Source organism: Myxine glutinosa, chromosome 4 (genome assembly GCF_964187855.1).
Source record: "Myxine glutinosa chromosome 4, kmMyxGlut1.1, whole genome shotgun sequence".
NCBI lineage: Eukaryota > Metazoa > Chordata > Myxini > Myxiniformes > Myxinidae > Myxine > Myxine glutinosa.
In genome coordinates this window covers 203,004,234-203,028,942 of record NC_136264.1, presented here as the reverse complement: position 1 = coordinate 203,028,942, position 24,709 = coordinate 203,004,234, and the positions used below count along the sequence as shown (strand labels likewise).

Here is a 24,709-nt window from a genome sequence, read left to right as displayed (position 1 = left end):
TAGATGATACATGTACATAATCTGTATCTGTTTTTTGCACATGTACTGTATATCTATATCTGCATATGTATGGATATTATCTGTCCTGTCCCCCCCATGCCCCCCGCCTCCCTGGGCCCCCTGAGTGGGAGTGCCCATCTCGTCCCCCCCTACTGTGGCAATTTACAGCGTTGATATTTCCACAAAGTGATACTTTTTTCTGGAACACACTGCACACTTGAAAAAAACATTGGTACATACTATAACCATATTTGGCCTTGCTGGATCACACTGTAAAGTTTATGATGTAAAGCTCCAAGTGATCAATTTTGAGGCTTTCGTCACATACATGTGTGTACATATATGTACATACATACATACAGTGCCCTCCATAAGTATTGGAACAGAGTGAAGTCAAACTTGTTCGTTTTGCTTTATACAAAAGAAATTTGGATTTGAGGTCAAAATATGAATATGAGCAAGAGCACTGAAGGTCATGTGTTATTTCTTGGTATTTCTATGCATGTTTTACCATTGCAGAATCACAGCACCCCCTTCCCCCCCCCCCTCCCCCCCCCCCCCGTTTTAGGTAATTTGTGTCGTTGGTTGTTATCTCCAAATTCGGTTTCAGAAGGTGGAATTCCTGATGATGTTCCCAGAGGTCTCAATGTATCCGTGTATGTGTGTGTGTGTCTTTGTGTGTGTGTGTGTGTGTCTCTGTGTGTGTGTGTGTGTGTGTGTGTGTGTGTGTGTGTGTGTGTGTGTCTGTGTGTGTGTCTGTGTGTGTGTGTGTCTCTGTGTGTGTGTGTCGGTGTGTGTGTGTGTCTGTCTGTGTGTGTGTGTGTGTGTGTGTGTGTGTGTGTGTTTGTGTGTGTGTGTGGTGTGTGTGTGTCTCTGTGTGTGTGTCTTTGTGTGTGTGTGTCTGTGTGTGTGTGTCTGTGTGTGTGTCTGTGTGTGTGTCTTTGTGTGTGTGTCTGTGTGTGTGTCTGTGTGTGTGTGTGTGTGTGTCTGTGTGTGTGTGTGTGTGTGTGTCTTTGTGTGTGTGTGTGTCCGCATCCGCATCCGCATCTGCCGCTGCTTACTTGTATTAACAGGAAATGGTAGGAACTCGACACCCCTCATCCATGGATATTTTTCGTATTCCTTCTATTTCCATGAATCTGATTTGCATCAAGGAACAGAACAATTATGGTTAACCGCTCTGCAATTCCCAATCTTTTGTTTAAATGCTGAAAAATATTTTATATATATATATATATTGTATACAGAATTGAGGCTCGTGTAAGAGCAAACACATTGAACATGAAAACATGCACGGACACATAAAACATACGGATAAAGGGAGGCGGGACACAAGTGGGATATATATATATATATATTTTTGTGAGTAGGTTTAGGCATTTGCAAATAAATGTAGAAAACTGGATGCCATAAAAAAATAATTTTTAAACAGACGACCATACCTACGGCTTTGGGCACGTACTTGGTGACCTGATTTAGTCATTCTGAATTGCATAATACCCATTGCTTCCTGGTGTTTTATACTTTTCCTCCGACCTTTGTACCTGTATAAATGTATCCAGACCGACCCGGTGTGTCTTACCTTATTTTGTGTTTTATTTTTGCAGTTCCGATAATACCATTTATTACCTGTTTTAGTTCGACCTTGTTGTCAAACTGTGCAAATGTCAGCTTGACGGATGTGTCCCCGCCGTCTCGACCCTCGCCTCTGACACATGACATGATGACACAGACCGCTGTTGACGTCATAAGAATAGACGGCGCAAATGTTTTGCTGTACTCCCCGCATGTTTTGCTTCCAGCCCAAGCTGCTTGCGAAAGAACTGCTGGACTTGGTAGCTTCTCACCTGAGTCTCAAGGAAAAGGAGTTTTTTGGCATCAACTTCCTCGATGAGCTGTGAGTCGCAGGAGCAAGATCCTTTGTCTTTGCCTTGTGTCTATCACGTTTGTGTACTTTGAGTGTAGATGGGTGCAGCATGTGTACCACCGGGTCCGAAATGTTGTCCTTACCCTAAGATCGTCGCCTTTGTCTGGGTTTGGAGGCCGCACCCTAGCCCCGGTCAAACCATCTGGTTTGTGAAGAGATGATGCCAACAAGGTCTCGTGATGCCAAGAGCAGGGCATGTCCCCTCCTAACCCCCCACACATTTGCTGAACAATTTCCTGCTGTGAAGTCCATATCCACCAATGTGCCAACAATCCCTTTTCGAAAACATGTGCAGTTTCACTGTTTTTGTTTGGCCGCCCAACTTGACAACATATCGAAATTGAGGGAGAGGCGGCAAATTATTCACTGATGCAGTCACAACTTGGAACTGCAGCATAATACATGGATATTATACATCCTTACGGGGTCTGTGTTATTATTCGGCAGGACAAATGCCCTTCTTGCTGACGTCAAGAGCAATAGTCCATTGTAAGTGGAAGTGGTATGGAGTGATCAGCTCGGGTGTGATAGGGAATACGTTATGTGCCACTAACTTTAAGACATATCACGGCCTCATTTTGTGCAGGATGTCCCTTATAACCGAGCACCTTTTCCCCTTGCACAGTAGCGAGTAACGCCTCATGGACCTTTTTGGCAAGTTGGCCACATTGTGCGGCGCTGTGCACACGTTTGGGTGGCACTTTGCTTTTGCTTTGGCAACGGCAACTCGGGGCAGTGTGGCCAGTCACGAGAGCACGCTTGGCAAGCTGATGCCTTTAATGCCCGGTGATTGTGGGGCGAGCGGTAGGCGGTGCCCAACTCGCTGTGTTTCTAATTCGTGCTTGGTTAGGATGCGCTCTTCGTTTCGCCGTGAGCGGTTCGCACAAACTGTTTGTGTTGTTTAGTCAAGAAGGGTTGGGAATAAAATGCAGGCACGGTCTTGAAGTAATAAAGAAAAGCGTGCGGGGAAAAGTAGCACAAGCGCAGTGGGTTTGGACAAAACTATGCGAGTTCATGCGCCGGCCAGGATTTTTTGAAATATTTTTGCTTGGTCGGGGCATCAAAAGGTCTATTGGTCTGCAGTGCAGATGAGCGAAGTGAGAGGAACTCGAGCAGGAATGTCCCTGCAGGTGCACGGTTACCTGCCTGATCAAAGTCTCTGTTTCATGGTTTGTGTGGATCAAACAGGTTTCCTGGCGACAAGATCCATTATTGGTCATTAAGGTGGTCATTAAATCCCTGCCCGAACTGTACTCGGTCGAGCATCAGGGCTGACAAGCTGGTCCGTTAAAGACAATTGTCCCCAAAACTCACCCCATTCAACCCCACAAGTACGTGGGAATAATTGCGGCCATTCAAGAATTAATTAATTCCGGCAAGAATTAATTAATTAATTAATTAATTAATTGCGGCCATTAAATTCCTGCCCTAACTGTACTCGGTCGAGCATCACGGCTGACAAGCTGGTCCGTTAAAGACAATTGTCCCCAAAACTCACCCCATTCAACCCCACAAGTACGTGGGAATAATTGCGGCCATTCAAGAATTAATTAATTGCGGCAAGAATGAATGAATGAATTAATTAATTAATTGCGGCCATTAAATTCCTGCCCTAACTGTACTCAGTCGAGCATCAGGGCTGACAAGCTGGTCCGTTAAAGACAACTGGCCCCAAAACTCACCCCATTCAACCCCACAAGTACGTGGGAATAATTGCGGCCATTCAAGAATTAATTAATTGCGGCAAGAATTAATTAATTTTTTTTTTTTTTTTTTTTTTTTTTTTGTATACAAGATCGAGGCTCGTGAAAGAGCGAGAGCGAAAGCGAAAGCGAAAGAGCGAAATTAATTAATTAATTGCGGCCATTAAATTCCTGCCCTAACTGTACTCGGTCGAGCATCAGGGCTGACAAGCTGGTCCGTTAAAGACAAATGTCCCCAAAACTCACCCCATTCAAGCCCACAAGAACGTGGGAATAATTGCGGCCATTCAAGAATTAATTAATTGCGACAATAATTAATTAATTAATTAATTAATTGCGGCCGTTAAATTCCTGCCCTAACTGTACTCGGTCGAGCATCAGGGCTGACAAGTTGGTCCGTTAAAGACAACTGGCCCCAAAACTCACCCCATTGAACCCCACAAGTACGTGGGAATAATTGCGGCCATTCAAGAAGAAGGCATTGCCAAACACATATGATTTATAGGATTTGAACCTGGGTTCCCTGCATTGAGTAAGGGGTTCCTGGTGGGAACGCCAACAGGCCAAGCCAATAAATTGTTGGCGAAATGGTCGAAGTTTATTCATTGTGACATCAATTTTGCCTCGGCCTTGTCTGGCATTCTCTCTCTCTCTCTCGCTCGACACTCTGTCGATTCGATCTCTTCTGTCTATCTGTCGTCGATTCTGTCGATTCTGTCTATGTCGAAGTCGATGACAATCTCTTCCACAAATCTGGACCTGTAGGGAAAGATCTTGTAAACCCGACGACTTCGGTTCTTGGCTTTTAAGACGGTTTGTGTTTATGATGAAGTGATCTCGACGATACGAAGGCGGTCAAAGACCCTTGATGTGCGGATGTGCTTGCAGGAACCTGTGCCAGTGGCTGCAGCTGGACAGACGAGTCCTGGAGCACGACTTCCCTCGCCATCCTGCTTCGTTGCTTTTGCGGTTTGCCGTCAGGTCAGTGACCATCACGTCCCTCGCAGGTCGACCCCGCCTCCTTTTCCTTGTGCTGGCTTTCGAGCGCTCTTCTTCTTGCGATGGGCTGCCACATCATCCGTGATGCTCACGCACCATCAAACATGCACTTGCGTTTTCAGGTTTTATATCGAAAGCATAAAATACCTGAAAGATTCCACGACAATCGAACTCTTCTACCTGAACGCCAAGTCATGCGTTTATGAGGTGAGACCGGGGAGAGCGTTTGGTAGTCGATGCGTGAACCTTATTGTCCACCTGTGCTAGGGGTTATCGAGGCTCCGCCTCCATATTCTCACCGCTTGTGTGGCAGGGGCAGATCGAGGTGAACAATGACCTTGCGTTCAAGCTCGCTGCGTACGCGCTTCAGGTAACCCAAGTGTACTCGTAATCATTTATTTATTTTGCTTACAGTTGCGGAACACACGCTTCACATCTTCTTTCGGTGCAACGATCGAACATGGTCTTTGAACACCCGAGCAAACAAATTACTGGCTCTTTTTTTATTTTTTTCCTTATTCTGATGACACTTTATGACTTTTGTTCTTTCAGGAAGCCAAAGGAGATTACACAAGGTATATGACCGTGGCAGACCCGGCTGCTGGTGGAATTTACAATGTTTGGCTTGGCGCACGGGCTAGTAACGGGGATGAACTGTCTCGCCTAGCGGAGGGAAGGGTGGACTAGATCTCCGATGGGGGTGTGGAGAGGGGCCGGGGTTGTTGTGCAGGTAGAGTGGATGAGCCTCAACTTAACAAGGGAGTGCTCCTCCAGTAGCAAACGCATTGATGGTTTTGATGATATTTTTCGGTGACTGTTCTGCAACTGATGAGGAAACCAAAATTCTTGGTGTGGTGCGGTGTGCGCTCGGTACATATGGAACCTTTCCTGTCTGACATTTCCTATCTTAGTGATTTGCCTCTTGTTTGAAACTCCCTCCGTCCGCAGTGTGGTGCCCATGTCAGACTTGGACATGCAGTCACTGATTCCCACAAACACTTTAAAGGACCATCCTTCACTGGCCATCTGGTAAAGTACCACGAAACACCACCATACTCCTTTATTGTTGTGCCACCATTTCAACCACCAACATATATTGGGCAGCGGAGGCTAATAAATGAAAAATATTAGCGAAGGGGTCTTGAAGGGTGTGAGGAAAGGAGAAGGTCGTTTGGAAGGGAATACAAGTAAAAGGAGGCAAGAGTTGTGTACATGTGACTCTTGGGTTTGGGGTGGGGGATAAGCAGCTTAACAGGCCGGGCCGAGTAAAGAGACGTTTTTTCGACCAATTACTGACTTTGTGAGATGCACGCACTCATTGCTTGAGGGAACCTGGTAACTGGACACGTGTCTCATTTCTTTCCCGTGTCATATGTAAACTCGTCCCTTATCCTTATCGTTACCGGTCGACTATGTAATGTCGATGGACCTTCGTCAATGGAGAATTGAAATACTGAAGTTGCCCTTGACTGATGTGAGCAAAGCTTTGCACTAGATATGATGTAACTGCAAACTTGGGTGCAGCACTTCGTATTCGCAAACATTGCTGCCTTCACCTTACCACGTCATTTTTAACTTGGGAGATTGACCTTCTTTGATCGAGGCCTTCAGGTTTTGTTTGTTTTTTGTATGCATAGTCGAGGCTCGTGGAAGAGTTTGTACTAGTACACTGAACGTATCAGGATGCAACAGGCCAAAAGGAACAATAGAGAGGGGGCAAACACCAACAGCGGAGTTGAAGGCAAAGATAGAGGCAGATGGACAAACGATGGGTGTGGGGAGTAATGAGGGGCAGGAGAGGATGCATGGCGTGGACAAGGTGGATACAGAGATGGATACAGATCTCTCAGGAGGGGAACTGGAAATTTGGAAGGAGGAGGGATTGGGGTGGGTTAACGAGTGTCGAAAAGATCATGCTTTTGGATTGGGGATGATCTAGAGATAGTGGTGAACAGCTGTCTTGAAGACCTGGAGGGAAGAATGATATTGAAGAGACTGTGGAAGTTGGTTGTACAGGTGGGAAAAAATTGGAACGAATGAGTGGAGGTGAGCAGTGATCCTAGATTTAGGTCGTTTCAACAGAAGGTGGTTAATGGTGCACCGTGTGACCCCGGAAAAAACCTGGGGGCGGGGGGGACGATCAAGGAAAGGCACAGACCAACGACCTGTCGGCGATGGTTAAGTGATAGACCCATAGTCTCAGCTTCATCGCTGGAGATTCCAATAATTTTGAAGGCCTTGGTTTTCACATCACATCAAGCATGATGTGAGGCAGTGGAGCCAGGCCAGAGGGGAAAGCAGTACTCAATCAAGCTGCGGATGAAGGCCTTATAGGTGGAGAGGAATTCAGGTGTGCCAACGAAGGACTTTGTACGACAGAGGATGCCCAGTGGAGGCCAACTGGCTTTGGAGGCCATCTTTGATATGTGGTTTGCTCAATAAACATCAAGGCTGATAGTGAGACCCAGGTGTTTGAATGACTGAACTTCCTCAAGAGGATTATTAAGAAAGTCGATTGAAGGGTTTTGCAGATGGTTCTTATCGACAGAGATAGTGAGAATGGGATATTTGTCAGGATTGAAAGACATTTTCCAAGTGTTTGATCAACTTGTGATTATTATTTTTTCCAAGATCTGAATAGAGGGAAGAGGCTACAGTCTGCATGTCTCAAAGATGATGGATGTCACGGCAGAGGGTGGAGTCGTCAGCAAATAGATAAAGAGGATGTTCCAGAAAGTCAGATCATTTATTAAGACCAGGAATAGGTCTGGGCCCAGTACACTGTCTTGGAGCACTCCAGCCTCGACAGGGAGAGGAGATGAAAGGATTCCATTGAATGCCACACATTGGCTAAGAGAGTAGAGGAAGTCAGTAAGCCATGTGTGGAGTTGGCCTTGGATTCCATAGCTAGAGAGTTTGGAGAGCAAAGCGGGATGCCACACTGTATCAAATGCTGAAGATATGCCCAGAGAGACGACCCTTATCTCATGTCTGACATTGAGGGCCTCCATCCATTTTTGGGAGAGCACAAGCAGCATGTCCATGGTGGAGTGACCTGGTCTGAAAGCAAATTGGTGATCTGAGATGAGGTTGTTGGGGGAAGAGGAAGGATTTCATATCAACTGCGATGATGGATTCCATGACCTTGGTGATGATTGGAGGTAAGCTGGTCATTAGTGAAGCAGATCAGTTTTTGTACTTTTTATGTAATGCAGTGATGGCGGATTTCCAAGCAAATGGAAGATGACCTAACAAATGATAGGAGGAAAAGGGGAGAGAGAGGATGTGCAAGAGCAGCAGAGCAGGTTTTTAGGACTTGTGAGCTGATGCTCTCTGGTCTAGTAGCAGAGTCAGAGTCGTGGGTTGAAAGAACTTTTTTGACATTCTCAGGTGCAAAAGACACAGAGACCAGGAGCAGTTGAGTATGATGGGGAAGGATGGGTACCGAGAGTGAGGAGATAGGGACACAAGATTTGGAATGCAATTGAGGCATTCGGCCTTCTCGCGAGCGGAGTTGGCTTTCGTGCCATTTGAAGAGGGGGAAGGAATGGAAGGGGAGCATAATCCAGAGGCAGACTTAACAAAGTGCCACCAGGTTTTAGAGGAGGGAGACAAGTTTGAAAATTCAACCTTGAGATTGGAGAGATGTTGTTTTCTGGCTGTCCTGAGAGTGGACACACTTGTTGCGGACGTTTTGGACTGCACTGAGATTGCCTTTGGTCAGATTGACCTTGCAGGAAGGGAAGTCGTTTCAGAGCAACTTCCTCACCACAGGATTCAGTGGACCATGGACGGGAAGAAGGGTAGGATAACTGAAGACGAGATAGGATGAATCTGTGCACGAGAGAGCAGGTTTCTGTGGAAGAATTCCCAGGCTGAGTTAACATCAGGGGCAGTAGATATGGGAGACCAGTCCTGAAAAGAGATGGCTGCTTGCAGTCTCTGCCAATTTGCTTGAGTGAAATGCCAAACTCTCCGATGTTGAGGGCTCTCTGAAAATAGCCAGAGAGATGTTGACTTTCACAATCATATGATCAGTTGAACCAATTGGAGTTGAGGAAGAGCAGGAGATGTTTGTGGGAAAGTTAGTCATGAACAAATCTAGAAGGGAGGATTTGCCATTGGGAGAAATCCAGGTCGGGAAAGTTCAGATTGAGTCGGTCTCATGGAGTCACAGAAGTGGACCTTCGTCAATTTTCTGATATAAATCAGGGGGGAGGGCGAAGACTTGGGGCGGATAACTTCTTAAAATATAGTTTTGGGGTTAAATGTGGAACTTGCAAAATTATCCGAGACCGTGAGTCGTAACAATTCTGTGGTTATGAATGTGTAACTCAGGACATTTAGGCAGAAAAAGGGAATGGAGGCCGCCAGTTGCGCTTGCTATGGCTTTTGCTGGGTCATAAGTCGTTAACTTGTTGATAACTTAACGAAGGACTATGTAATCACGTGCCAAGGCTGTTTTCCGTCTCGCCAGAGTTATTCAATCAATTTGAATGTGTATCGTGTTCTCAGCAAGAGTCTCATCGTGAACTATTACCAAGACCTGAATGGGCTGACAAGAGGCCAAGCCATCGTTGGGTCAGTAACTCGTCGCGTTTTGCATCCTCATCAAATTATTATGCTTCCCTGAAGCATTAAGCGTTTCGTTTTGATGTCCATGGTGTCCGCTTTTTGAAGAAGCGCATACATTTTCATTGCATATGGCCAGGATTCGAACCCAGGACGTCTCGCACCCAAAGCGAGAATAGTAACCCCAGACCACCGAGCCATATCCTTTGGCATATTACATCATTGTAAATTTTTGTTTGAACATAAATGTTCACTTTTTCATCATCCACATTTGAAATCTGTGGCAGTCTATTAAAATGACCTTTCCCATTCCATTATGACCTCTAGCAAAGAAAAATTTACTTAATTTACATTAAAATAGTTAATTTACACTTACAGATGCTTTTCCATTGGAAAACTAGAGCGGCACTCGGTAGAGTGCGTACCTCCGCAAGGCTTAACAGTTTGTTTGTTGCTTTGTATACAAGATCGAGGCTCGTGAAAGAGCGGACATTAATCACAAAAAAAAAAACAACGGACACAAAACACATAAGGGGAGCGGTAGAGAAGATGGGGAGAGAGGGGGAAGCACAACATTTAAGAGCAAGGCCATCGGGAGATCTGTGGGAGGGAGAGGGCTTGGGGAGAGGAGGAATCGGAAGGGGCGGGGTGGGTGGGGTGGGAGAAGTATAAAACACATGGACACTGCTAGAACTTCCAGGAAAGAAGTTGGTATTTCAAAAAAGTGGATCTGGGGTGAAATTAACAGGGGTAGATTTGGAATTAACAGGGGTAGATTTGGAATTAACAGGGGTAGATTTGGAATTAACAGGGGTAGATTTGAAATTAACAGGGGAAGATTTGAAATTAACAGGGGTAGATTTGAAATTAACAGGGGAAGATTTGAAATTAACAGGGGTAGATTTGAAATTAACAGGGGTAGATTTGAAATTAACAGGGGTAGATTTGAAATTAACAGGGGAAGATTTGAAATTAACAGGGGTAGATTTGAAATTAACAGGGGAAGATTTGAAATTAACAGGGGTAGATTTGAAATTAACAGGGGTAGATTTGAAATTAACAGGGGTAGATTTGAAATTAACAGGGGTAGATTTGAAATTAACAGGGGTAGATTTGAAATTAACAGGGGTAGATTTGAAATTAACAGGGGTAGATTTGAAATTAACAGGGGTAGATTTGAAATTAACAGGGGTAGATTTGAAATTAACAGGGGTAGATTTGAAATTAACAGGGGTAGATTTGGAATTAACAGGGGTAGATTTGGAATTAACAGGGGTAGATTTGGAATTAACAGGGGTAGATTTGAAATTAACAGGGGTAGATTTGAAATTAACAGGGGAAGATTTGAAATTAACAGGGGTAGATTTGAAATTAACAGGGGTAGATTTGGAATTAACAGGGGAAGATTTGAAATTAACAGGGGTAGATTTGAAATTAACAGGGGAAGATTTGAAATTAACAGGGGTAGATTTGAAATTAACAGGGGTAGATTTGAAATTAACAGGGGTAGATTTGAAATTAACAGGGGTAGATTTGAAATTAACAGGGGTAGATTTGAAATTAACAGGGGTAGATTTGAAATTAACAGGGGTAGATTTGAAATTAACAGGGGTAGATTTGAAATTAACAGGGGTAGATTTGAAATTAACAGGGGTAGATTTGAAATTAACAGGGGTAGATTTGAAATTAACAGGGTAGATTTGAAATTAACAGGGGTAGATTTGAAATTAACAGGGGTAGATTTGAAATTAACAGGGTAGATTTGAAATTAACAGGGGTAGATTTGAAATTAACAGGGGGTAGATTTGAAATTAACAGGGGTAGATTTGAAATTAACAGGGGTCGATTTGAAATTAACAGGGGTCGATTTGAAATTAACAGGGGTAGATTTGAAATTAACAGGGGTAGATTTGAAATTAACAGGGGTAGATTTGAAATTAACAGGGGTATATTTGAAATTAACAGGGGTAGATTTGAAATTAACAGGGGTAGATTTGAAATTAACAGGGGTAGATTTGAAATTAACAGGGTAGATTTGAAATTAACAGGGGTAGATTTGAAATTAACAGGGGAAGATTTGAAATTAACAGGGGTAGATTTGAAATTAACAGGGGTAGATTTGAAATTAACAGGGGTAGATTTGAAATTAACAGGGGTAGATTTGAAATTAACAGGGGAAGATTTGAAATTAACAGGGGTAGATTTGAAATTAACAGGGGTAGATTTGAAATTAACAGGGGAAGATTTGAAATTAACAGGGGTAGATTTGAAATTAACAGGGGTAGATTTGAAATTAACAGGGGTAGATTTGAAATTAACAGGGTAGATTTGAAATTAACAGGGGTAGATTTGAAATTAACAGGGGTAGATTTGAAATTAACAGGGGTAGATTTGAAATTAACAGGGGTAGATTTGAAATTAACAGGGGTAGATTTGAAATTAACAGGGGTAGATTTGAAATTAACAGGGTAGATTTGAAATTAACAGGGGTAGATTTGAAATTAACAGGGGTAGATTTGAAATTAACAGGGGTAGATTTGAAATTAACAGGGGTAGATTTGAAATTAACAGGGGAAGATTTGAAATTAACAGGGGTAGATTTGAAATTAACAGGGGTAGATTTGAAATTAACAGGGGAAGATTTGAAATTAACAGGGGTAGATTTGAAATTAACAGGGGTAGATTTGAAATTAACAGGGGTAGATTTGAAATTAACAGGGTAGATTTGAAATTAACAGGGGTAGATTTGAAATTAACAGGGGTAGATTTGAAATTAACAGGGGTAGATTTGGAATTAACAGGGGTAGATTTGAAATTAACAGGGGTAGATTTGAAATTAACAGGGGTAGATTTGAAATTAACAGGGGTAGATTTGAAATTAACAGGGGTAGATTTGAAATTAACAGGGGTAGATTTGAAATTAACAGGGGTAGATTTGAAATTAACAGGGGTAGATTTGAAATTAACAGGGGTAGATTTGAAATTAACAGGGGTAGATTTGAAATTAACAGGGGTAGATTTGAAATTAACAGGTTTACGTTTTATATCCCACGATTGGGCGGATCTGGATTGGGACCTGAACCAAAATCTATTCGGCTTGTTCTTGTCGCAGAACCAACTCATCTACCAAGTTTTATCTTTTGCCGTCCATAACTTTTTGAGATATCGTGCACACAGACAGACAGGGGTGAAACATAACCTCCCTCGACCTTTGGTAGCGGAGGTAATAATGCGTTTGTTTTCATGATGAGGCAGAATTTCAATTTGCTACAAATTGGCTAATATTGAGTTTTTTTATACCAGGAATCATTAGTGATCTCCGATTGCAGCTCTCGAGTTATTTTGAACTTTTTCTTTCACCAAAACCCCCTCCACTTGTCCTGAGAAGGTCTTGTATCATCGATGCTGTACATGACGGATGCCAATTAACTTGATGTTTATTCATCTTTCCTTGTGAGCAAAAGTTGCATGCATCAGAAGTTTAAGTTTTGGCAAAGTAAGGCTTTCGTAGGGATTAGTCGAATGGTATCATCTTGCATTCGAGATGTTGAATAAATTCATGATAATTTAACTAGAACGGCACTCAGTAGAGAGCATACCTCCACCTGGTTGGCCATATCACTCAATGGTGAAGAATTGCTTAATAAATGAAATAATGCTCATATCCGAATCCATATTCAGATCTTCACCAAAACTGAATCGATTCTTCCTTGTCACACACACAACCTGTCCACCAAGTTTCATCAAAATCCATCCATAACTTTCTGAGATTTTCTGCTATGTGTCGTTTTTGGCCCGATCTCCCAATGGTGAAGAATCACTTAAAAATTAAATAATTCTCATATCCGAATCCATATTTAGATCTTCACCAAAATCGAATATAATCACCCTTGTCAGACACCCAACCTGTCTGTCCACCAAGTTTTGTCCAAATCCGTCCATAACTTTCCGAGATATCCTGCTATGTATCGTTTTTTGGCCCGATCTCCCAATGGTGAAGAATCACTTAAAAAATTATACTAGCCGGATCCGAATCCGGATCTTCACCAAAATCTAATAATTTCGTCCTTGTCACATTCGCTACCTCTCTGCCAAATTTCGTCCAATCCGTCCACAATTTTTTAACATATTTTGTTCACAAACAGACCGACAGACAGACGGGTGAAAACATAACCTCCATGCACCTTTGGTGGCGGATAAGCTCAATAAGGGAAGATAACGTACTTGATAGATTGCGTTACCATTGAGTTGCCAGGTTGTGCTTATCCCTCTGATCGAGTCAAGTTGATTCAAAACTTCCATTCTGATCGGTTACGAATAGGGGGTTCTGCACGTCATGCACGCCTTCCCTTGGATGGGGATGTAAAGCCGGCTGTCCCATCTGGATTTAGGTTGTGAATGTTAAAGGCCCCATGCCGTCTTTTTAATCTCTCTACTTATTTGAACAGCCCTAATTATTCCCAACTTCATGTGAGGTCGGCCAAGCCAAGACCCAAGTCTTTCACCAAGTGACTAACCAGGTCTGCCATTTGACTGAAGGTGATTTGGGAAGTAAATAGGAATTTGTTCGGTATTCCTGCGATATAATTGGTCCACTCCTCAACGAAATGCAATGTGGGATCTTTAACTTCCACCAATGACTAGTGCTGGCACAAGGAACCTCTGCTTAACATCCTTTACATGGATGACACACACATTGATGCTTCATCCTGCTTGTGAAACACCAGGGTGACCGTTTATAGCTGGGTTCGGGATTTGAACCCAGGCTAGACAGGCCCAAGTCAAAACTAGGCTACCCTGCCAACCTCACCACACCATCTTTGGAATACAGTCGGCCATTGCACGCCGGTATCGTGGATAAATGACCTGGTTGGAGTTAGCTGTACAGCTACCAATACCTGCAGAAGGTGAGCGTTGGGGTGTGGATATGGCACAAGCACGATGGGCAAAATGACCTTCTCTCGTGTCTAAGTTTCTCTGTATAGTATTTCCCTGTATGATTCACCATTATTAATTAAAATCTCTTGTCTTCTTGTTCACCTCTTGTCTTGTCTTGTCTTGTCTTGTCATGTTCACCACCATCTCTAATCTTCCTCCATCCAAATCCTTGATCTTTTCTACCCCCGCTAATTCACCCCAGATCCACTTTTTTGAAATTCCGGCTTCTTTCCTGGAAGTCCTAGCAGTGTCCATGTGTTTTATAGCTCTTCCATCACCCCCCCTCCTTCCCATGCCTCCTCCCTCCAAGCCCTCTCCCTCCCACAGATCTCCCGATGTCCCTGCTCTCAAATGTTGTACTTGTGTGCTTCCATCTCTCTCCCCATCTTGTCTCCCGCTCCCTTTATCTTATGTTTTATGTGTCAGTTTGTCTTTTTGTGATTAATGTTAGCTCTTACATGAGCCTCGATCTTGTATTTTTTTTAAAACCCCCAAAAAAAACCTCTACTTTGCTGTTTCGCCATTTCGAGGAGAGGTGCTTCATTCTTATCTTGGCAGATACATGTCCGTGGTGGAAGAATCTCCCACGTATGGGCTTCATTTCTATCATGTCAAGGTGAGTTTTTGTAGTTTTTTTTGACCTGCATTTTATCGATGCTACGGTAGTCAAAGGGCAATGCTTCATGGAGCATGCTTTCTTTTAGAAAAGATGTGAAGCCGGCTATCCACTTGCTTGCACATGCAAACATTTCCTTTATTAGTTGACGAGTTGTTTGTAGGACTAATTGGCAAAGATCTGTATTCCCTGTAAAGACGACATATAGTTGTAGAGCAAGACTTCCTGCTTTACAACTACTGCGTCCAACCCATGAGGATTCATCATTGGTGAACATCCAAGCTTCAATTTCCCATATTCCACCGTGGCTTTTGTTAAATACAGAATTCACTTCGCTCAATGTTTTACTCGATGTGCACATCTCCCTTTACGCAAGTTTACTTCCAAGGTCTGTAGGCCCATGGTACGGTCAGAAATTAAGTCTTGCTTAAAAAAAACAAACAAACAAAAAAAACACAAGATCTTCAATTTACTCAAGTGAGTGCACATAGGTTAGCCAGCTTAATATGCCCTCTAAAGGTGTGCACCACGATGCAACCCCCCCTCTGGCCCACATCGCACCAAACTGCACGTTAATAGTCATGTCGGGTTCAACCCACAATAATCGATGCATATTGCCACGTCACAATGATTCATTACATTACTTATCTGCACATGTGATGTTTAAATTAATAACATCATTATCGGCATATATCCGACTTTTGGATTACTATGAAATTGATATGGCGAACATCACCTTCGGAACCATCCTCGCTACTTATATCTGTATAAAGCACGATCAAAAATCACTTGCGATTCGCTGCGAAGCTCTGTGTTGGATTCTTTGGTTTCAATCTCCGCTTCAAATGAGTGACGTGAAATGAAGATTTCCTATTCTCACTCAGAGCCTGGTGTTGGCTTAGCGGTTAGGGTGCCGGCTTGGGATCCTAGGATCCTGGGTTCGAATCCCGGTCGATTGCTGAATTAACGCCAGGGGGGTTGACTCAGCCTGTCATCCTTCCGAGGTCGGCTAATTGAGCACCAGCTTGCTGGGATGAATGATCAGGGTGTGTACCCCGAATTAGAATAGGTACACTGTATCCCTGCGCATCGCAAGAGGCGACCAAGGGTTGGTGCCAAGAAGGGCATCCGGCCATAAAAACATTGCCTCAAACAGGGAACCATGATTGTCATGGGGCCCGCAAGGCTAACCCCCGCTGTCGCGGGGAAAATGGCCTTAAAACGATCATTCATTCATTCTATTCTCACTCAGATTTCAACATCACTGTAACGTTTCCTTCTCCTTTGGTTTCTTTGGTGGTGTAAATAATAATAAATATCTGTTCCTTCTTTCTCATCCGATCGCTTTCGTCCCTTCTGTCAATTGAGTACCTGTGGCACGATTTTTGGCCAAACGCTTTATAATCGGGTTTAGTCCATTGATAACGGCTCGGAGCCGCGGATTGCGGATTGCTAAACCGCTCGGCAAATACCATCTTGTCCGTGGTTTCGAGCGGTAATTGTCTCCCTGTTTTGCGGAGGGATTGGTGAAGGTATTCAGGAGAACACCTTGACCAATAACCCTGATCAATCCCACCTCGCAAAGGAGCGTTACAAGTACCAGGACCGGTCGGACGGCCAGCTTAAAAAGACGAGGCGATTAAACCCCCCTCAGTAAGGGGAGAGCCGTCGTCGGATTCCGTAACAATTGGGGGGGGGGGGGGGTAACTGTAACTTTCTTTATATAAGATGATTTTAATACGGGCTACCACAGGGGGCGCTATACGATACACATTGACATAGAGAGAATTGGGGTCTCCACCCCCCCCCCCCCCCCACCTTGAAACCCCTCTCCCAGATATGCTACCCCTACAGAAACAATACTTGGGCTACAATGAGGGAACATGCAAAATTTGGTTGGATTTAATTTGATCGTGTTTTTTAGTTTTTAAAGCAGATATAAATAAACAAACAAACAAACAAATTCACTTTTATAGTCGAGATTGTTATGGTCGTCCGGTTGTCCCAGTCGCTGGTTCAAATCCACCGAGTTGCCTCGATGTCACCATAACGGTCAACCGTTTCGGGGATCTCCCCAACGGCTTGAGCGTACAAGGTCGTGACACCATACAGATTGGAAGTCCCGAATCACTCCAGCGTTCCGCCAATTAGGTGTGGACATCTCAATACCATTAGGCTGAGCGAGCCTGAGATGCGTGATGAAGTCTTTAGATGCGGTGTTGAGAACCACTGCCAATTATCCCTCAACGGGTCTTTTTCTAAATCGCCAAATGAAGCAACCATGACAGTTAGAATTCATCCCGAGACCAGTATATTGAATAACAAAAATGATCATGGGTATGGAAACAAAAAAGCAAAAATAAATAAATAATGCCACCAACAAACTATAAACCCTTGTCTACTACCAAACATATGCGCCCACGATACGAATGACGAACAAAGACCCTTTATTGAACTTGGGGCTCGGCAGATACACCATGTGAAATAGACAATAGTGGGAACGACAAGACAGAAAAGAGTTTTGGGGCAAATCCGGCATATTCTGCAGGACGCGTCGCCACACGGTTCTGGAAGGAGTTTGAGGACAGGAGATTGACCCATGCCAGGGAGAGGAGAGGAGCGGGTTAGGGTGAAGGAGAGGGATGGAGCAGTAAAGTGGGGAGAGTGATGAACACAGAGGGTGAGATGGGGGGGGGGAGGCAGAGAGGGAGGCAGAGAGAGAGGCAGGCAGAGAGGGAGGCATAGGGGGAGGAATAGGGGGAGGAATAGGGGGAGGCATAGGGGGAGACATAGGGGGAGACATAGGGGGAGACATAGTGGGAGACATATGGGGAGACATAGGGGGAGGCAGAGAGGGAGGCAGAGAGGGAGGCAGAGAGAGGCAGAGAGAGGCAGGCATAGGGGGAGGCATAGGGGGAGGCATAGGGGGAGGCAGAGGGGGAGGCAGAGGGGGAGGCAGAGAGGGAGGCAGAGAGGGAGGCAGAGAGGGAGGCAGAGAGAGGCAGACAGAGGGGGAGGCAGAGAGGGAGGCAGAGAGAGGGGGAGGCAGAGAGGGAGGCAGAGAGAGGCAGAGAGAGAGGCAGGCAGAGGGGGAGACATAGGGAGAGGCATAGGGGGAGACATAGGGGGAGGCAGAGAGGGAGGCAGAGAGGGAGGCAGAGAGAGAGGCAGAGAGAGAGGCAGGCAGAGGGGGAGACATAGGGGGAGGCAGAGAGGGGGGCAGAGAGAGAGGCAGGCAGAGGGGGAGGCATAGGGGGAGACATAGGGGGAGACATAGGGGGAGGCAGAGGGAGAGGCAGAGAGAGAGGCAGGCAGAGGGAGAGACATAGGGGGAGACATAGGGGGAGGCAGAGAGGGAGGCAGAGAGAGGGGCAGGCAGAGGGCGAGGCAGAGAGAGGCAGGCAGAGGGGGAGACATAGTGGGAGACATAGGGGGAGACATAGGGGGAGACATAGGGGAAGACATAGGGGGAGACATAGGGGGAGACATAGGGGGAGACAGAGGGGTTTGGCTATGTCATTGGCAGGGCGTGACTGATGATCAGTTTGGCACAGCCTTCTGTGTTCAGCTTGGGAAGGTCTCCTACAGCTGTTGCTTTGCCCTTTTGGCCCCCTTGAGCCCGTGCATCACCGACGACACACCATACCCTCCCCTATCACCCACCACACACCATACCCCTCCCCTGTCACTCACAACACACCATACCCCTCCACTGTCACTCACAACACACCATACCCCTCCCCTGTCACCCATGACACACCATTCCCCTCCACTGTCACTTAACACACACCATACCCCTCCCCTCCCCTGTCACTCACAACACACCATACCCCTCCCCTGTCACCCATGACACACCATTCCCCTCCCCTGTCACCCATGACACACCATTCCTCTCCCCTGTCACTTAACACACACCATACCCTCCCCTGTCACTCATCATTGGCCGTTGGCCCGGTCTCCTGCCCATACTAGCGCCACTGACCTAGTGAAACGCTGAGACATTTTCGGACTGATTACAGAGGGTACATCAGTAAAAATGGAGTCAACATGGTTGATCATTTTAAACATACACTGGGAGAGGGAGACATCGTCTAACTATTACGTGATGCATTTGTAATTGCACAATTGATTGTGTCACATGCTTAATCTATTACTCCTCAATGTTGAACCTTATTAACAATTAGCAGCCATTTCCACAACAATATATCACACCTGGCCAAGGGAAAGAATGAAAATGGCGGAGAGACGATATCATGGAAGATAAAGCAAGTTCGTCATAACAACAGCGAACGTTTCCATGTCTGTGTGACCAGGACAAAGAAGACGTGCCATTGTGGTTGGGTGTCTGCTGGAGAGGAATTTGCCAGTATGAGCACCAGGACCGTAAAAAACCACGACAGGTGAGAACCGGGCAGTACGGCTAGGTGGACGGTGGGAGGGTTATGCAATGCAAATACGGCCAGGTGAATACCAGGTGGGGGCTGTGGGACAATGATGCAACCATGGAGACCTGTGGGACATCAAGCCAAGCTGACCTCGTGTGGGCAGTGCGAGTGATGAGAAAGGTGGAATCCATTGTTTAAGGTTTGCTCATGATAAAGGTTTGGGGGAGGGGTGGAGATGGGGGAGGGAAACGGTAGTTGAAGGTGAAATGTTAACGGAGACGAGTTGGAGGATCAGATTATCATCGGCTATTTCCCCGCCCCTACCAGCCTTGGCTCTCAGTATTTGCTTTGAGCAATTGTACACAGGTAAGAGTGCAGGTACACAGGTAAGCATACTCCTTTTAAGTACATAAGTGTTTGTGCAATCACCCTGAAGTGCACCTGTATTATAGTCTGCTTGGTTTTCTGTCCTGTTGCTTCTTACACAGGTATGATAAATAAATCAGGATCTGCTCAGGTGTAGCAGAGAAAAGTGTCAAAAACCTAATGGAAATAATAATGGACTCGGCACGTAAAGCAATGAGGGTTGTCACTTAATTTATTTATTTATTAAATAAATGTCACTTTATTATTAGCATGTGAAAATGTGGTGAAAATGTGGTGAAAATGTGCAGGTGCATTGATTTATTTATTTATTTATTTATTAAATAAATGTCACTTTATTATTAGCATGTGAAAATGTGGTGAAAATGTGGTGAAAATGTGCAGGTGCATTGATTTATTTATTTATTTATTTATTAAATAAATGTCACTTTATTATTAGCATGTGAAAATGTGGTGAAAATGTGGTGAAAATATGCAGGTGCATTTATTTATTTATTTATTTATTTATTAAATAAATGTCACTTTATTATTAGCATGTGAAAATGTGGTGAAAATGTGGGGAAAATATGCAGGTGCATTTATTTATTTATTTATTTATTTGTTTGTTTATTTATTTATTGCTGTCACTGTGGTTTGAGGCCAATTATTTAATTATCATGAACCGCATGATCGATTTCCGCTTGTGGACCAATCATTGCACCGGAGGTTTCTTTTTGTTAGTTTGTGTGTGTTTTTGTGTGAGGCTTTGTGGCGTGTGCCATGCGTTCCCACCTGGCTGTGGGGCTGCGCGGCCCGCAGGTAAACCGGCCGAGCTCGCACCACGCAGGTATTGTCTGCGGCACGTGCGGATTCGAGAGAGACAACATTCTTGCGGTTTGTCTCGGAGCTCAGGTGGTGGTTTTATAGAAAGTCGTTTGGCTTTCCATTCAGAGGAGGTTGTGCAGCTTCGGCGTGAGATGTGCAGCTTCGTGAGAGGTGCAGCTTTGTGAGAGGTGCAACTTTGTGAGAGGCGCAGCTTCGTGAGAGGTGCAGCTTTGTGAGAGGTGCAACTTTGTGAGAGGCGCCGCTTTGTGAGGTGCAACTTTGTGGGAGGTGCAACTTTGTGAGAGGTGCAGCTTTGTGAGAGGTGCAACTTTGTGAGAGGTGCAGCTTTGTGAGATGTGCAGCTTTGTGAGATGTGCAGCTTCGTGAGAGGTGCAGCTTCGTGACACGCCGCTTCGTGAGAGGTGCAGCTTCGTGAGAGGTTCCGCTTTGTGAGAGGTGCCGCTTTGTGAGAGGTGCCGCTTTGTGAGAGGTGCCGCTTTGTGAGAGGTGCAACTTTGTGAGAGGTGCAGCTTTGTGAGAGGTGCAACTTTGTGAGAGGTGCAGCTTTGTGAGAGGTGCAGCTTTGTGAGAGGTGCAGCTTTGTGAGAGGTGCAGCTTTGTGAGAGGTGCCGCTTTGCGAGCGGTGCAGCTTCGTGAGAGGTGCCGCTTTGTGAGAGGTGCAGCTTCGTGAGAGGTTCCGCTTTGTGAGAGGTGCCGCTTTGTGAGATGTGCAGCTTTGTGAGAGGTGCTGCTTTGTGAGAGGTGCAGCTTTGTGAGAGGTGCAACTTTGTGAGAGGTGCAGCTTTGTGAGAGGTGCAGTTTTGTGAGAGGTGCAGCTTTGTGAGAGGTGCAGTTTTGTGAGAGGTGCAGCTTTGTGAGAGGAGCATTTTTGTGAGAGGTGCAACTTTGTGAGAGGTGCAACTTTGTGAGAGGTGCAACTTTGTGAGAGGTGCAACATTGTGAGAGGTGCAACTTTGTGAGAGGTGCAGCTTTGTGAGATGTGCAGCTTTGTGAGAGGTGCAGCTTTGTGAGAGGAGCAGCTTTGTGAGAGGTGAAACTTTGTGAGAGGTGAAACTTTGTGAGAGGTGCAGCTTTGTGAGAGGTGCAACTTTGTGAGAGGTGCAACTTTGTGAGAGGTGCAACTTTGTGAGAGGTGCAGCTTTGTGAGAGGTGCAGTTTTGTGAGAGGTGCAGCTTTGTGAGAGGAGCATTTTTGTGAGAGGTGCAACTTTGTGAGAGGTGCAACTTTGTGAGAGGTGCAACTTTGTGAGAGGTGCAACATTGTGAGAGGTGCAACTTTGTGAGAGGTGCAGCTTTGTGAGATGTGCAGCTTTGTGAGAGGTGCAGCTTTGTGAGAGGAGCAGCTTTGTGAGAGGTGAAACTTTGTGAGAGGTGAAACTTTGTGAGAGGTGCAGCTTTGTGAGAGGTGCAGCTTTGTGAGAGGTGCAGTTTTATGAGATGTGCAGCTTTGAGGGAGGTGCAGCTTTGTGTAATGTCATGCTTCGTGTATTGTGCAGCTTGTGTAATGTAAAGCTTTGTGTGATGTGCAGCTTTGTGTGAGGTGCAGCTTTGTGTGAGGTGCAGCTTTGTGAAATGTGCAGCGTGTGGCAAGTGCCGCTTTGTGGGAGGTGCAGCGTTGTGAGATGTGCGGCTTTGTGAGTTGTGTAGATTTGTGTCATGTGCAGCTTTGTGAGAGGTGCAGCTTTGTAAAAGGTGCATCTTGTGTAAAGTGCAGCTTCGTGTCGTGTGCAGCTTTGTGAGAGGTGCAGCTTGTGTGTTGTGCAGCTTGTGCATAGTGCAGCTTGGTGGGAGGTGCAGCTTTGTGGGGTGCAACTTTGTGAGAGGTGCAACTTTGTGAGAGGTGCAACTTTGTGATATGTGCAGCTTTGTGAGAGGTGCAGCTTTATGAATGTGCAGCTTTGTGAGAGGTGCAACTTTGTGATATGTGCGTTTTTTGAGAGGTGCAGCTTAGTGATATGTGCAGCTATGTGAAAGGAGTGGCAGATTGAGTCCAAGACAGGTTTCCCTTGCTCCATGCAACGTTGTGTGTTCGGAGAATAAGTTGAGAACACTTGTCGTGGATTAGCTGTGATGGGTGCCATGTTGCCCGATGGGTGCCATGTTGCCCAATGGGTGCCATGTTGCCCGATGGGCGCCATGTTGCCCGATGGGCGCCATGTTGCCCGATGGGCCCCATGTTGCCCGATGGGTGCCATGTTGCCCGATGGGTGCCATGTTGCGATGGGTGCCATGTTGCCCGGTGGGCGCCATGTTGCCCGATGGGCGCCATGTTGCCCGATGGGCGCCATGTGGCCCGGTGGGCGCCATGTTTCCCGATGGGCGCCATGTGGCCCGATGGGCACCATGTGGCCCGGTGGGCGCCATGTTGCCCGATGGGCGCCATGTTGCCCGATGGGCGCCATGTGGCCCGGTGGGCGCCATGTTGCCCGATGGGCGCCATGTTGCCCGATGGGTGCCATGTTGCCCGATGGGTGCCATGTTGCCCATGTTTCCCGATAAATGAAATGATGGCTTGGGGCATTGACATATCCATTCTGTGAATGAATTGATACCTTGGGGGCATTTACACATCCATTCTGTGAATGAAATGATGGCTTAGGGCATTTACACATCCATTCAGTGAATGAAGTGATACCTTGGGGGCATTTACACATCCATTCATTGAAGGAGGTGTCAGCCTATGGCATTTACACATACATTCATTGAAGGAGGTGTCAGCCTATGGCATTTACACATCTATTCAGTGAATGAGATAAAATGGCATTTCCATTTCGCTCTTGTTTGAATGTGTCATGCATTATTGTCGGTTTTACTTCCCGTCTCGATCACCTTCACAGCAGCATGTCTGAGATCCTTCACTCTCGTCCAGCGAACCATTGTCCACTATTGCTGTGCTATGGGCTTTTGAAATTACACACCATTGCATTTGTAGTTAAAAAGACCTGGATTTTGGGCCAAATGAGCGGGAAGGTCATCGTATGGTTGTTGCACTTGTACAATGGACAGTTCGTACATCGACATCCTCAAACTGATCTTGTCCTGGTTTTAGGTGTTTGACTGGAAAGACCTAGAAAACCTGTACTTTCGAGAGAAGAAATTCTCCATCGAGGTGCGAGACCACCACAGGTGAGAAAATACCCTTGGACAATATTTGTCTTTGGAATTTTTGTCTGCATCGTTCAGGCGACATTATAGACCAAAGCAGACAGATTGGTCACCCCAATGATAAAAAATGGTTGCCCACAGTGTGAAGGGGAACACACTTTCTCAACATCTCGAGCATAAATGAACCTCCGGGAGGTTTTGTATCGCGCTCTGAAACCCTGTGTCAGCTTTCATGTCGCGTCTCGTCTTTCCAAGCAAAGGAAAACCTTGGCCCACATTGGGAGTGGTCAAATAGCCGGAGTCATTTCGCTTTCCAAACTTCCCCTCACCATGTCTTTGCTTGCCTCCCTCCACATACACCGACGGCTCGGTGCGACCTCTGCTAATGCAGATGCATTCGGGTGCCATGGAAGTTGAAATGCAACTTTTGCATTTTCAATGCAAATGAACACACAACGTTGCATTCAACTTACACTTTTCGCATTTCAACTTCCACTTTTTGCATTTCAACTTCCACTTTTCGCATTTCAACTTCCACTTTTTGCATTTCAACTTCCACTTTTTGCATTTCAACTTCCACTTTTTGCATTTCAACTTACACTTTTCGCATTTCAACTTCCACTTTTTGCATTTCAACTTCCACTTTTCGCATTTCAACTTCCACTTTTTGCATTTCAACTTCCACTTTTTGCATTTCAACTTCCACTTTTTGCATTTCAACTTCCACCTTTTGCATTTCAACTTCCACTTTTTGCATTTCAACTTTCACTTTTTGCATTTCAACTTCCACTTTTTGCATTTCAACTTCCACTTTTTGCATTTCAACTTCCACTTTTTGCATTTCAACTTCCACTTTTCGCATTTCAACTTTCACTTTTCGCATTTCAACTTTCACTTTTCGCATTTCAACTTTCACTTTTCGCATTTCAACTTTCACTTTTCGCATTTCAACTTTCACTTTTCGCATTTCAACTTCCACTTTTCGCATTTCAACTTCCACTTTTCGCATTTCAACTTCCACTTTTCGCATTTCAACTTCCACTTTTCGCATTTCAACTTCCACTTTTCGCATTTCAACTTCCACTTTTTGCATTTCAACTTCCACTTTTTGATTTCAACTTCCACTTTTTGCATTTCAACTTCCACTTTTTGCATTTCAACTTCCACTTTTTGCATTTCAACTTCCACTTTTTGCATTTCAACTTCCACTTTTCGCATTTCAACTTTCACTTTTCGCATTTCAACTTTCACTTTTC

The 24,709-nt window shown here is 45.1% G+C and overlaps 1 protein-coding gene across 10 annotated transcripts in view; it reads left to right on the top strand.

Annotated features, from left to right (window-relative positions):
- LOC137425647 (FERM domain-containing protein 4A) overlaps nt 1–24,709 on the top strand; it is a 68,350-nt gene that overhangs the window by 8,031 nt on the left and 35,610 nt on the right. For 7 of the 10 annotated variants that reach the window (XM_068114275.2, XM_068114274.2, XM_078776917.1 and 4 more), the window contains 10 exons: nt 1,803–1,897; nt 4,519–4,611; nt 4,752–4,836; nt 4,943–4,999; nt 5,182–5,204; nt 5,578–5,658; nt 9,145–9,210; nt 14,698–14,755; nt 19,069–19,155; nt 23,398–23,474. In XM_068114275.2, the coding sequence (XP_067970376.2) occupies nt 1,803–1,897; nt 4,519–4,611; nt 4,752–4,836; nt 4,943–4,999; nt 5,182–5,204; nt 5,578–5,658; nt 9,145–9,210; nt 14,698–14,755; nt 19,069–19,155; nt 23,398–23,474 (722 nt within the window). Of the gene's footprint in view, nt 1–1,802; nt 1,898–4,518; nt 4,612–4,751; nt 4,837–4,942; nt 5,017–5,181; nt 5,205–5,577; nt 5,659–9,144; nt 9,211–14,697; nt 14,756–19,068; nt 19,156–23,397; nt 23,475–24,709 lie in introns of all 10 variants that reach the window. The other 3 variants (XM_078776919.1, XM_078776918.1, XM_078776916.1) reach the window with 1 other exon arrangement.